At 36.7% G+C, this 14,028-nt stretch overlaps 1 protein-coding gene across 2 annotated transcripts in view; it reads left to right on the top strand.

The window, feature by feature from the left end:
* Positions 1–1,047: 1,047 nt before the first annotated feature.
* Positions 1,048–14,028, top strand: part of xrcc1 (X-ray repair complementing defective repair in Chinese hamster cells 1) — a 39,192-nt gene continuing 26,211 nt past the window's right edge. The window contains exons 1-7 of one of the 2 annotated variants that reach the window (XM_067447906.1): positions 1,048–1,184; positions 2,442–2,540; positions 2,843–2,935; positions 3,129–3,236; positions 6,555–6,713; positions 6,816–6,893; positions 6,983–7,106. In XM_067447906.1, the coding sequence (XP_067304007.1) occupies positions 2,484–2,540; positions 2,843–2,935; positions 3,129–3,236; positions 6,555–6,713; positions 6,816–6,893; positions 6,983–7,106 (619 nt within the window). In that variant the 5' untranslated portion in view covers positions 1,048–1,184; positions 2,442–2,483. Of the gene's footprint in view, positions 1,185–2,084; positions 2,349–2,441; positions 2,541–2,842; positions 2,936–3,128; positions 3,237–6,554; positions 6,714–6,815; positions 6,894–6,982; positions 7,107–14,028 lie in introns of those variants that run through there. The other variant, XM_067447907.1, reaches the window with a different exon arrangement.

Consider the following 14,028-nt stretch of genomic DNA (forward strand, 5'->3'; position numbering starts at 1 on the left):
ATTAAATTTGTTGAACACTAAGATTAATCTTGGCATGCGACCGAGAAAAAGGGAAACAATGTTTGCCTGATAAGTTGCTTTTCAGAGGACATTTTAAAGAAAACATTGAATCTGGAAAATACAACATTTATTTTACAAAAAACAACAACAACTGGGTGGTTGATAAATAAGCAGTAAAAAATTCTTATTTTGTAGTAAAATTTGCCCGATGGTATGACATAGAAAGAATTAGGATAATAGGGGTGTCGCACCAAAGGACAACTTGACACATTCCAAAAAAATTATATTTGAACGATTCTGAGACAAAATCTTACCATGTGCATGTGTCACATCTGAATGGGGTCCTTAAACTAATTAAACTTGTCAGTGGAATTGCCCAATATAAAATCAGGATATGGTGTCACACCAGAACATGTTTTTCAGTGACAAAAGTTTCTATGCTTTTAGAAATATATGGATGGATATTTTTGTGTGCTATTTACTAAAATAGACATGTAAAATTATGTCTGGTGTGTATTTATTATCATTTGTATGCTTTTCTGTCTAATTTATAAAAGTTGTAGCCTAATTTATTTATCGATATTTGAGACAGTCACACTATATAGGACAATTTTGAGATTTGGCTAAAAAAAACTTTCTAATGTGTTTTACTGGATTTTGAATGATGAAAATACTAATTATATTAATTTTATCTTGTGTGACAGTGAAAATGCCATGCCACGTCACCAACCTAACTACGTGGAAGTCTGTTTATCAGCTTTTCAGTTTTTTATTTTGTGCAGTGCTCATAGCAGTAAGAAAGGGAAAAGACTGAGGGACATCTAGAGACATGCTTATAATGCAAATAATATTGTATCCAACACTAAACTCTTATTTTTGGAAAAGTAATGATATTCCTTGCTATTCTTTGACAGCTCTCCGTTTGTAAATTAGCATAATGCATATGTACATTTGTAGTAGACTTTTGATAACTTCATTATTTTTCTTTCTTCTGAAAGTTTTGCAAATAGAACGGACCTTTATTTTATTTTATTGCTTTGATTTCCGGTGAACCGTCACTCTGATACGCCTGTCGGCGGAAGTGATGTAACGTGTTGTGGATTGAGAGGGAGTTTGTATGCGTGAGTGTTCGTGAAAGTGTTCACACAAACTACAATTTTGAGGTCCGCGGACTTCGGACTTCGGTACAGTGTTCTTGATTTAATTCAATCGCGTGTCTGAACATTTCAGCCCTGTCTCTGTCGCGTTAATGACCTTTATAATGCAGCTCTATTGTTCGTTAACAGGGCACTGTGATTGTGAGTGAAGCATGCTAGTTAACTTAACTAACGTTAGTCGGTTTAATTGTCGAATATTACCCCAACTAAGTTACACCAGAGACATTGTAGACAGTCATTTGGTCCAAGTTGTTGGTGGTGCACTCAATCTCATATTACTATGAATGCCAGCTAAGTTAGTCTAACAGATGCTCAGTGTAAACAAAACATTCATGTTTCAGGATGCTAACTGTTATATAATCTTTTAGATAATGATTGAGTTGACATCTTACATAATTTTGTGTTTTTGTGAGGCCAAAGCAATATGACACAAATGCATATGTTTTTGCCTAATGCCTTTATGTCATATATTTGAGTAGAATATAATGAAGTATTATCTAGATTAGATTACAGCAAAAACGTGGGTAGAAATGTCCATATTTTAAATGTCGTTATTGTAACATTTCTTGCATTCTTATTATGTGCATATTAGTTAATATCTGCCCCTAGTTTCCACAATAATTATATATTACTGTTATTTAGATTAAAACCTGCTTTGCAAGCCATGTTTCGATGTCTGATTTGTGATCGAATCATTCTATTGGGTCGACTCACAGATCGAGTGCTTCATTAGTGAATCAGTCAGCATTATTTAACTCAAATAACTGGAAAGCTGTCACGGTAATGCATTGCTCAGAAGTTTATGCATAGTGTTATGTATCTTAAAAGGGATATTTGAATGAAAAAAAAGAAAATTACCTCATGATTTACTCACCCTCAATTTTTTCTAGGTGTATGACATTCTTCTTTCAGGCAAATACAATTAGAGTTTTATTAAAATGTCCTGGCTCTTCCAAGCTTTATAATGGCAGTCAATGGTTGTTCCTGTTTTGAAGTCCATCATAAAAGTACTCCCCATGGCTCCGAGGATCAGTAAAGGCCTTCTGAAGCGAAGCGATGCCTTTGTGTTAGAAAAATATTCATATCTGAAACTTTACAAACTGTAAACTTCCGCTAACTGTCACACGCACACTCACTCCGATTATATTCGTCTGAAAGAAGAATGTCATATACACCTAGGATGGCTAGAGGGTGAGTAAATCATGGGATCATTTTTGGGTGAACTATCCCTTTAAGCTTTCATTTACACTTTTAATTTTCACTAATAATGAAACTCTGTTGCAGTGTTTTCAGGTTTTATGAGACCAGAGACGAGTGTTTAATTTGATGAACATGCCTGAAATCAAACTTAAGCATGTCGTGTCTTGCAGCAGTGAGGACAATGTAAGTAGACTGTTATATTTAATAAAGATTGAATGGCTTTTCGAAAGCTCAAGGCCACTTTACACTTAACATACAATATGATTCAAATAAGAAAAGACTGTATGTGAGGAGGACAGAGAAGATCTATTGAAACTGACTAATGAAACAAACTCTAACTCTGTATTTAATACTGAAGTTTAAATATGAGAGATGATATTAAAACATCTGTCTAAACACCCTAACAAGATGAGAGAGAATAAAGCTAGTCTAATAATATGAATCTTGATGGCCAAATAAAAGTGTTGTTCCATCCTTCTGCACAGACTCACAAAGCGGACAACCTCTTGAGCTCTGACACATACAGAAAATGGAAAGCTGCAAGACCTGGAGAGAAGCAAGTTTCAGTCATTCTTCAGGTATGACTTTTATTTCTGTTTATTATTATTATTTTAAATTAACAAACAAAAAAGAATATTAAATAAATATATAAAAATATATTTAAAGTATAAATACATTTTCCAAGCTCATAGCTGAACAACATTGCACTTCTTCTAATTACTGTGTTAATAATTCCTTTAAATTATATGTTTATATCTGTTGTTTCTCCAGTTGGAAAAGGAAGAGCAAATCCACAGCATAGACATTGGAAATGAAGGCTCTGCTTTCATTGAGGTCCTCGTTGGACACTCCACATCAGTCAAAGATCAAGACTTTGAGGTGCGTCTTAAATTTACAGGCTTTAGCAGCATCAAGCAGTTTTAGTCAAACTATTTTAGGGCTCTGAATCCACTTTTGCTAGTTTAACAACATAAACAATGATCAGCGATCAGTGTCATCTCCCATTCCCTTTAAAAGCCAGTTGTGCTTGCACCATGGTGGATTCGCTATTTACATGGTGGGATTTGTGTGCGTAAAAACTGAACGGTTCTCCAGAGAGGATTTTTAAAAAGTATATATATTTAAAAATGTGTGTGTGCTGCTGTGCATCACTATCACTGTTTGTGTAATAAGCAAAGTGTATGTGTTGTGCACCTGCCTATAGGCACATATTACTAACACACTCTTTAAATAACACAAAAAATACTGAACTATTGACTTTAGACCAGGTTTTTGTTGGTCAATGGCGCAGTCGATTTCAGTTCCTCAAAATAGCAACACGCCAACAATGGGCCTGAACACAATAAAATAAAAGAATAACTGCCTGATCAGCCATAAACTAGCAAAACAATTGCGTCACGCCTGTCGTCGCATTGCGTATGTGCCTGTCTTTTTTTTATTTATAATATTAAAATGATTACCAACATATTCAACATAATACCTGCATAGACAATACATCTATATAATCTGGTAATGGTCCGAGTTATTTTAGTATCATTGAGTATATATATATATATATATATATATATGTAACAACAACGACTCATGAGTTTAATGTCTCGGGGAATAATTAACTCAAAAGGGATTTAATATTCAATATTCATGAATTTATGAATATGATTTGCCAGTTGTTCATTACGTATTAAAATTTTCCGATAGGGAAAATTGTTTAATTAAATACAAGTAACCCTTTATGAAATTGCTTGAAATTATCCTACTAAGTTTGTCCTGCAAATTAGTTATAGACTTTTCAAATCAATTCTCAATAATGGATTACTGCTTTACGAGCGCATAAGAAACATTAACTTTACTGATCAGGATAAGTTCAATATTTCAAATGGTCATACAGTTTACTTTACTAACATAGTAGCATAAGCAGTTAGGTAACGTTTAGATCGCAAGTTTCATTGACTTTGTGTATGTGGCAGAATAACAGATTCAACTCATTAAATGTCTTTCGGAGGTTTAATAAACACAGACTAAAAATAACACTACAATTCACACAGAAAGTACATACTAAATATGCATCAAGAGAGTAGAAGTATAGATATTAACGAAAGAATACATAAAAGAGAATAATGAATAGACTGAAGTTAGAGAGAGATAAAAGAGAGAGAGAGAGACAAAGAGAGGGAGAGAGAGAGAGACAAAGAGAGTGGGGGAGGGTAAGAAACAACTTTCCTTCAATTCACCAAATACGACCTTCACGGAGTTAATTTATCCCAACGGGAGAATAACACACCCTCTTTACAGCAGTAAGAATAAGAATACTTGCATTCTTTTTGGTTTCGTTTTGGCTTCTCGCTTGTGTGCGTATGTTCCTGCGTGTTCGGCGGTCCTTTCCGAGGTTGGGAGGGAAGCGGCTGTTTGCTTTAGCGATGCTTCGTGTTCTTGAAGATCGGATTGTAGAAGAGAAGATTTTTGGAAGGGCTGAGGCCTGCTTGGTGGGCCTGCATCGGTGGCATGGCTTAAGTGCCAGCCCCCCCCCCCCCCCCCCCCCCCCCCGTGGGTGTTGGCTCCCACAGGAGAGAGTTGAAGAAGTGAAGAGAGCGGAGTAAGAGAAGAGGAGGTGAGAAGAGTTGGGGCCTGCTTGGAGGGCCTGCATTGGTGGCCTGGCTCAAGGGCCAGCCACGATGACGTGTTGGTTCTGCCAGAGAGAGAAGAGAGAGGGAGGGAGGGCATCCGAGCACCTCTTTTAAGGTCTGGGAGTAGTCCCACCCTCTGGGGTTAGACTTAACCAATGAGAGTGTTGGGATTTCCCGGCGGGAAATTCCTCAGCAGATTTTATTGTCCTTTGTTTGAAAGTTCGACTCAGTGAGTCTCTGAGTCTTCATACTATAATTAATGCAACAAACACACACTGCCTTTTCTGAATAAGTGATATACATGGAAGTGTAAGTCGTGAAGTGAGCATTAATTTGATAGGAGACATGACATATATGAGGTTATCTGAACTAGTACTTTGTTAAGACAAAGACAAAAAGATGCAAAATACCATACAGAATAAACATTTTACAAGACAGTTATGTGTTTACATATAATGTCCTGGGGTGCATGTTCATTTATAGATGGTTTGTCTATAATTTGAGGCAAAAGCTCTGTGTCTTAAACTCTTTGTGTATAAGACTTCATGTGGCCGAATTCTCTTGGGGGCCATAAAACACCTTATCAGATGGTTTCCAGGGTGACTGAAGAATCTCCCTCTGTTGTGTTGGGGGAAGGTCTGCCATCAGCACAACTTTCAAAACCTATTTGTTAAATGTAACTGGCGATTGTGTGTTTGATTCGCCTGAGTCGCTACATATATATATATAAAACTCAATGATACTAATATGTGTGTGTGTGTGTGTGTGTGTGTGTGTGTGTGTGTGTGTGTGTGTGTGTGTGTGTGTGTGTATGTATGTACCGGTGTGTGTTCCAAACTTATAAGTTTGTCCTATTATTGATTCACCACTACCATATTTAAATGCTAAATTAAATCTTTATAAACGTACGTTTTTGGTGAATTATACATGATATTGTTGCATTTTTGTTTTGCCAAATAATGTGGGGATATATTGTTACACCCCTAAAATATAGCAGGCATTTGTAATTTACATTACATTTATTCAAATAGCAGACAGTTTTATTTGAAAAAAAAAAGATCACTCAAGGTCGCATACATCAAAAGGTGGCAACAATAAACAATAAAATAAGTAAATAACAGTAAATAGCAATACCAATAAAAAAGAAAAACAACATTTACAAACATTACTAAGGGGAAAAACAAGTTCTAGATTTGAGTCCACGCACTCGCAGTAATCAGGAAGGGAAAGCTAGTCTGAATAGATGGGTTTTAAGTTGATTTTAAATTGAGATAACGATTGAGTTAACGATGCCGCCTTGGAGAGAGTTCCAAAGGCGAGGAGAAGCCCGGCTAAAATAAGTTTTTTTATTTTAGATCAAGTAAAACATGTTTGTTCAGATCAAGTAACATATTTGAGTTAACTTTAATAGTAAACTATATTTGTATATCTATTTTATTTACCTATGTATTTTTAATTACATTCTGTATCTTGTATGTTGGGGCACACTTGAGGTATAAAATGGATTCTGAATAATGTGTCATTTTTTTTAAAGCTGTTGGTGTTAATATGTGTGTCTTGTGATCTGTTGTAGGTTCTGTTGGTCACGTCGTCCTTCATGTCACCCACAGAGAGCCGCAACGGCACAAACACAAACCGGGTGCGCTTCTTCGGACCCACGCAGCTGGTGAAGGCCACAGCGCAGGAGAAGTGGGACTGCGTGAAGATTGTGTGCAGTCAGCCTTACAGCAAGGTGAACAGTCATTATGTTCTCTCATGTGAATTCAAACCCATATGCATCCGACACGACAGTAAGAGTGTGAAATGCAAGCCTTTATTATCTGTTTGTGTGCAGTCAATAGCTTATGGAATCACCTTTATAAAGCTGCATTCTCCTCCAGACGGTAATGAAGTTCCCATCACGACTCCACCGGTGAGTGCTGTTCCTCCACAGATTGTGTTCAATGTCCTGCTGTTTGACACGTGAGCTCTTAAGATCTGTGTTGACTCTCTTCCTGACAGAAACTAACTAAACTGGGTCAGTTTCGTGTTAAAGACGAATCCCCTTCTTCTGGTTCAAATATCCAGCCGGGAAGTTTGTTCTTTAGCAGAGAGAGCACTGCTAAATCCAGCACAGGACTGAAAGGTAATGCATATTACAGTATTAATGTAAACCGGTTATAATGAAATAGTTGAACCTTTACCACTGAGCATATATTATCAATACAGAAATTAATTTGTAGGTCACTTCAGATAAAAGCATTTAATAAATATATTGGAAATACCATTACAAATGCCTTTGCTGGTATTAATCCTTAGTTATTAAGTTAATAAAAGTAGTCTCAGCTAATATTTGCTTAAATGCTGTAAAATGTATGTAGTGTAATATAATGCAATCTGAGAAATGATGTATAGATGATAGAAAACACCTATTTGCGTGTTTTATGGCATTTTTTTAAATGCTTAATTTTCTTTTTAGATGGCAAGATGTGATTTTAAATAAAACAGAATGCACAATTATCGCAGTTATTTAAAATATCTACGATCAGACGATTAAAGGGATGGTTCACCCAAAAATGAAAATGTTATGTTTATCTGCTTACCCCCAGTGCATCCAACATGTAGGTGAGTTTGTTTCTTCATTAGGACACAAATAATTTTTTAACTCCAGCCGTTGCTCGTGTAATGCAACAATGGGGTGTATTTCTATGACAGTCACTATGAGAGTAAAAAACACATACCTGCGGCTCGTGGCAACACATTGATGTCTTAAGACACAAAACGATCTGTTTCTGCAAGAAACCGAACAGTATTTATGTTTTTTTTATTTTTATAGCCTGACATGGTCATACTCAATTCTAGTCAGAATATGAGTCTGATACTGCTCTATTGGACTGTAATTATGGGGCGTTTCAACTGAACCAGGAAAGACATCAATTGGATATACCTACAACCAGGGTGGGATATTCACTTTTTTGCCCACTAGCCACAGTGGCTGGTGGATGCCCAATTTTACCAGCCACTTTTTCCAGAATTCAAATTTATAATAGAACAGGGTGTGCGCAGGGTTTTAAAAAGTATTAAAAAGTGATAAATCAAAATTGTCAAATTTAAGGCCATTAAAAGTGTTAAATGTGGTCTCAGAGTGTTATTTTTTTCCAAATTAGGTATTATTTTTTTCAGACTATCAGGTGTCCTATTCTATTGAAATTCTATCTGTGTTTGCGTTAGTTCGTTTAAATGTGGACGTTAGCATATCTGGGCACATAATCAAAGATCTTTCGTCTCCGTCTCAACGTATATTTGATGCTGACGTCATATTCAGCGGTCGTTCGGCATCATCTCAGAACACTGCGCGCTCAACAGAAGTGGCTGGCTTACGTTTTATTTTAGACTTGCTTCAAGGCATATCTTCAACGACTATCCTCATAAGAGCAATCTTAAATGATTTATATAAAGTCTAAAATGACCAAAAAGAGTTGTGAGAGAATGAGGCGCGATCCATAGACTGTGAGATCCGCGTGTCTGTCTGTTCTTAAAGGGACAGCAGCCAATAAAGCTTCCTGTCAGTAAAGTTAAAGAACAAAGGGAACAGAGAAAATGACTAGCTGCTCTTGACTAAATAACTTTTGTAGCTTTAATAAGGATTAACTATTTAATTTATAGTTTATGCAGTGCAGAGACTGCATATAACTTTGATAACTTTATTAAATTTCTGTATATTTCCCAACTGTTAAGACAGGAAGGCAGGAGTAAACATTACATTTATTATGGGTTTATGTTAGCATTGTTTTAAGTTTACTTAAATTAAAAACTGTTATATTTTTGAAGCCTAATAATAAATAGCAGTATTAATATCAGTAAAACTGGCCTTCATTCATAAAAAGATGCCATTTAAACAAGTATTTAAAATATACTGTCTTTATGTTGTTTCTACATTAATTTGATTAACTGTGAAATTATTATATTAAAAATATAATAAAAATGTACAAAAACATTTATTTTTTATTGCGATTAATCACAGAAAAAAATGTGTGATTAATCTAGTTAAAGTTTTTAATCGATTGACAGCACTATTTTTTAGTATTTTGTTAAATTCAACAACTTATCACAGTTATAGAAATGTAATATTTGGCTTAGGTTTTGTTGTTGGAAAAAAAACACTAAATAATTTAATTGCGGAATTACCAATTATTAATTGAAATCAAATGTGTATGCAGTAATGCTTCTCCTTAACCAACCTTTGTGAATGTTGAGATCTACTTTACTGTGTCTGAATGATAACTAATAACAGATTTCCTCCTGGTGTCGATTCTATATCTATTCTTTTTTGTATGTTATATATGTCAAAATCTGTGTAAATAATAGAAAGGTCGCTGAAAAAATATTCTGAAGGTAGTAAAAAAGGTATTAAAAAGTAGTAAATTTAACTTAAGGATTGCTGTATATACCCTGTAGAAAGTGCATTAGCATAGTATGGGGTGAATTCGGGTTGTTTGGGGCACTTTTCCCCAGTCATTTCAATGGCAGAAACTGTCAGAATCATGAAATTAGTTACTCGACAAAGGTGCATTATTGTTAATAGTAACATCATTCTTTGACAAAAGCTGTCCAATCCGTTACAATACATGTTTTAAGTAGTAACTAACCAGTAAAAATATGTTTTACAATTCACCCGCCACTATGGCTGGTATACATGGCAAAGTCACCTGCCAATTTGAAAAAGTACACGCCATTGGCTGGTGGCGGGTGCTAATTTCCCACCCTGCCTACAACCAATCAGACCAACGAAGCGACGCATAACATTAGTTGTGTAATGCCAACAGAACTCAACTGCACTGTGTTGCCTAGTCTCCGTTTTGTTCTGCGGGTTGATGTCCATGTCCACGGGTTGAAGCGACCGTAATTATGTGATTATATAGATCCAGGAATCCACATTTTTGCAGACAACCTTGCCAAAATAACACGCATTATAACCCCATTATACGCTATTTTTTTCCAGAGCTCATGAACGCATGTACTAACTGCTCAGCATTTTGCATTGAAAGCATGTGCCGTAATTTAGTTATATGTTTAAAATGGAAGAATGCCGTTTTACAGATGCTAGAAATGTGGCTTTCAAATGAAAGTATAAAACTATGAAAAGTGATATAACTATGAAAGTGACAATACAGGTCCTTCGCAAAAAATAAGCATATTGTGATGAAGTTCATTATTTTCCATAATGTAATGATACAAATTAAACTTTCATATATTTTAGATTCATTGCACTCCAACTAAAATATTTCAGGTCTTTTATTGTTTTAATACTGATGATTTTGGCATACAGCTCATGAAAAGCAGGCCGACTCAAGCAGGCCGGCCGGATAACTGCAGGCTTGCATGCCACGGCTGAACCGCCTCGTAGAGATGCGCGGTTGGCGGTTACAGTCGTGGATCGGGCCGATGACGTGACGGAATAGTATTTTTTAGTTAAATTCGGGCGGGTGGCGGTTGAACCAATCACATGAAAAATATATATACATACAGTCCCTGACAAAAGTCTTGTCGCTTGTGTACAAATTGACCTAAAGTGCCGCTGAAATATATTTCTAATCAAGATATTTTTGCAAGAAATGGCTCATTTTAATCCCACCAGCTTTTGTGATAATGTTTCAGTGAAAAATTAAACTTTCAAAAAGTATTCTAATATTCACAGCTTGGTAAAGCCCATTGAGTCAATTTTTGCAAAGACATAAGTGTTGTCACCTTGTCATATGAGCTTCCCCTGTGACTAATAATGGGTCAATTAGGTCTCAAGTGTGTATAAAAGAACCCCAGTACGCTAGACCTTCACATCAACTGCAACTAGACCTCTGCAAACATGCCTAAGATTCACCCTGAGACTAAAGTTTTGATTATCAAGAGGCTGAAGACCAGATCCACTGCTGATGTGGCAGACACCTTCAATGTGTCTCAGCGTCAAGTACAGAGGATAAAAAAAGATTTGAAGAGACTGGAGACGTTTTTGACAAGCCCAGGTCAGACAGACCCCGCAAGACAACTGCTCGAGAGGACCGTTTGTTGGCTCGAAAATCCAAGGCCAGCCCATTTTCCACTGCAGCAGAGCTCCACGAGACCTGGTCACCTGAAGTCCCTGTGTCAACCAGAACAGTTTGTAGGATTCTGCCTCGAAATGGCATCCATGGTCGAATCAGTGCCCGGAAGCCAGCACTAAACAAAATACAATTGAAAAACCGTGTGGCATTTGCCAAGGCCCACAGCCTGCTAAAAGGATGGACGCTGGAAAAGTGGCAGAAGGTGGATTTTCAGATGAATCTTCTGTTGAATTACACCACAGTCGCCGCAAATATTGCAGGAGACCTACTGAAGCCAGAATGGATCCGAGATTCACCCGGAAAACAGTGAAGTTTGGTGGCGGAAAAATCATGGTCTGGGGTTACATCCAGTATGGGGGTGTGCGAGATCTGCAGGATGGAAGGCAACATCAATAGTCTAAAATGCCAAGAAATCTTAGCTACCTCTTATATTCCCAACCATAAAAGAGGCCAAATTCTGCAGCAGGACGGTGCTCCATCGCATACTCCCATCTCCACATCAAAGTTCCTCAAGGCGAAGAAGATCAAGATGCTCCAGGATTGGCCAGCCCAGTCACCAGACATGAACATCATTGAGCATATGTGGGGTAGGATGAAAGAGGACGCATGGAAGACGAAACCAAAGAATATTGATGAACTCTGGGATGCAAGACTGCTTTCTTAGCTATTCCTGATGACTTCATCAATAAATTGTATGAATCCTTGCCAAACCGCATGGATGCAGTCCTTCAAGCTCATGGAAGTCATACGAGATATTACATTTGGATCTCACAGTGCCACAACTTAATTTGCTGACATATTTTTGTATTTGCAGTAAATTTGTTACATATCTGTATAGGCGACAAAACTTTTGTCTTGCCAAAATTTGACCTTTCTGTCTTGATTAAATGATAAATATTTCTTCGGTGAAAATTATTTATTTTAGTGCATTAAACATCATTTGGGAGGGTTTTAGTTTTTCATATGAGCTATTTCTAACACCAATTAATTAATTAAAAGTCAGGTTAATATCAGGTATTTCTACAAAATAGATAAGCGACAAGACTTTTGTCAGGGACTGTAGTTAAATATTGTTATAGCGCTTGGTAACAATATTTGGCAAGCTATGAGCCCAGCTGGAGGCCTACATCTCGTAGATGAGACTGCCTGGGTTATTTTATGATATTAGCCTAGTTATATTTTAACAGCCAGTCATTGTAGCCATTCATTCGGGGAAAAGGCATTTAAAACATGGACAGATTATGGAGTTATATCAGAAATGACATCGGGCAATGGCAGCGCGAGATGTTCAGAAGAATACAAGAGCTAAACTTCTACAAGCTCAATAACATCCACAGCACACAAAAAAAATGGTCGGATGAAATATGCTAATGTTTTGAGATAGGAATTTTGGGTTTTCATGAGCTGTATGCCAAAATCATCAGTATTAAAACAATAAAAGACATGAAATATTTTAGTTGGTGTGCAATGAATCTAAAATAAAAAAATTTAGAAGGACCTGTAGACCATTGACATAAAGTGATATTGTTAACAGCGGAGTTTGTGTCGAGCATAAAAAAGACAGAAATGATAGTGTTAAAAACCCTGATACTTACAAAAGACAGTGTCTCATACTGGATTGAAGTGATGTTTACTGTAACAGTACAATTATCATCACGCTGTGGTACACTCTTCAATTTCTTAGCAATTATTATATTTGCCAGACATCGACTGTTACATAAATCTGTCAACACTGTTAGACCAGATAAACAAAATATTAGAAACATTACTTTTAAATTAAAAAGGCATTGCAGAAGTCGACAAAACATTTGAGAATCCTCAACACTTTGAATTAATTGTAAACTTTTAATCAACCACATAATGTGGAATAGAATAGAAAGTGTATACCAATCAGACATGAAAAGATGAGGAGCAACAACAAGATCCTGTGTTGAAGAACCATTTCAGTCTCTACAAACAAGAAGAAATCACTTATTCTTTTATATTCAAAGTCTCTTATATGCATATACTGTATGTGTCTATGGTAGTTTAACAAACATTCAAGAAACTGATCAACTTTACCTTTGGTAGCCAATGTGAACAAATAATCAAATAGCTGAACATTAAACACTAACATAAACTAATACCATCTTTCCCTTTACTGAAAAACACATGAAATAACACTTTAATCCATTCATTTTCTCTCCTAGCGCAGTCCTTTGCAAAGCATGCTGGGAACTACAGATCCAGTTAGTTATGTCAACACAAATATTTCATGTAGTTTTAACGCAAATTAATTAAGTAAACTTCAGTTTTAAATATATTAGGCTGATTGAACACAAAACATACCTAATTTCGCTAAATTAAATTAATTAAGTAAAGTAAAAATGTGTCTTATCTATGAAGGGCCTGAATCAGGAAGAGTCATGAATCTTTTAACTTTTAGTATGCAGACTTTTTTATTTACACCGGTTAAAGGTGAGGAGGGAGTGAGGGACGGTGAACTGCTTTAGGAGGAGTTGTAGTTGCGGTTGTGTTTGTTGATCCACAAGTGCTTTAGTTTTGGATCGTTCATGTACCGATCAAGCAGCAACTCTTTTCCTCTTCGCTCCTTCTCCTTGATTATTTTCTTCTCCTTCTTTTTCTGGGCCTTCTTCTCTGCCCAGGTGAACAGAGAAAATGGCACTTTTCTTTCTCTATTTGTCTGGTTCATATTGTTCTGGGTCTCGTTCTTGGGACCGTCAGAAGAGGCTTCGCAGAAGAGCTTCCTCATGAACTCTGCGATCTGAGGGTCATCATCCGAAGGGCCTTCTATCGCCTCGGAGTCTCCCATTTCACTGGGGTCATAGTCCTCTTCCTCGAATGCCCGGACCACTTCCATTGACCATGCTTCCTCCTGCACCTCGTCCTCGTCCACCTCCAACCAAGCAAGCATCCTACTCTGCCTGATTTCGGCCTCCGGCGTTTGGGGGCGTTCAGACTTGCGTAAGT

Source organism: Pseudorasbora parva, chromosome 7 (genome assembly GCF_024679245.1).
Source record: "Pseudorasbora parva isolate DD20220531a chromosome 7, ASM2467924v1, whole genome shotgun sequence".
In the NCBI taxonomy this organism is placed as follows: domain Eukaryota; kingdom Metazoa; phylum Chordata; class Actinopteri; order Cypriniformes; family Gobionidae; genus Pseudorasbora; species Pseudorasbora parva.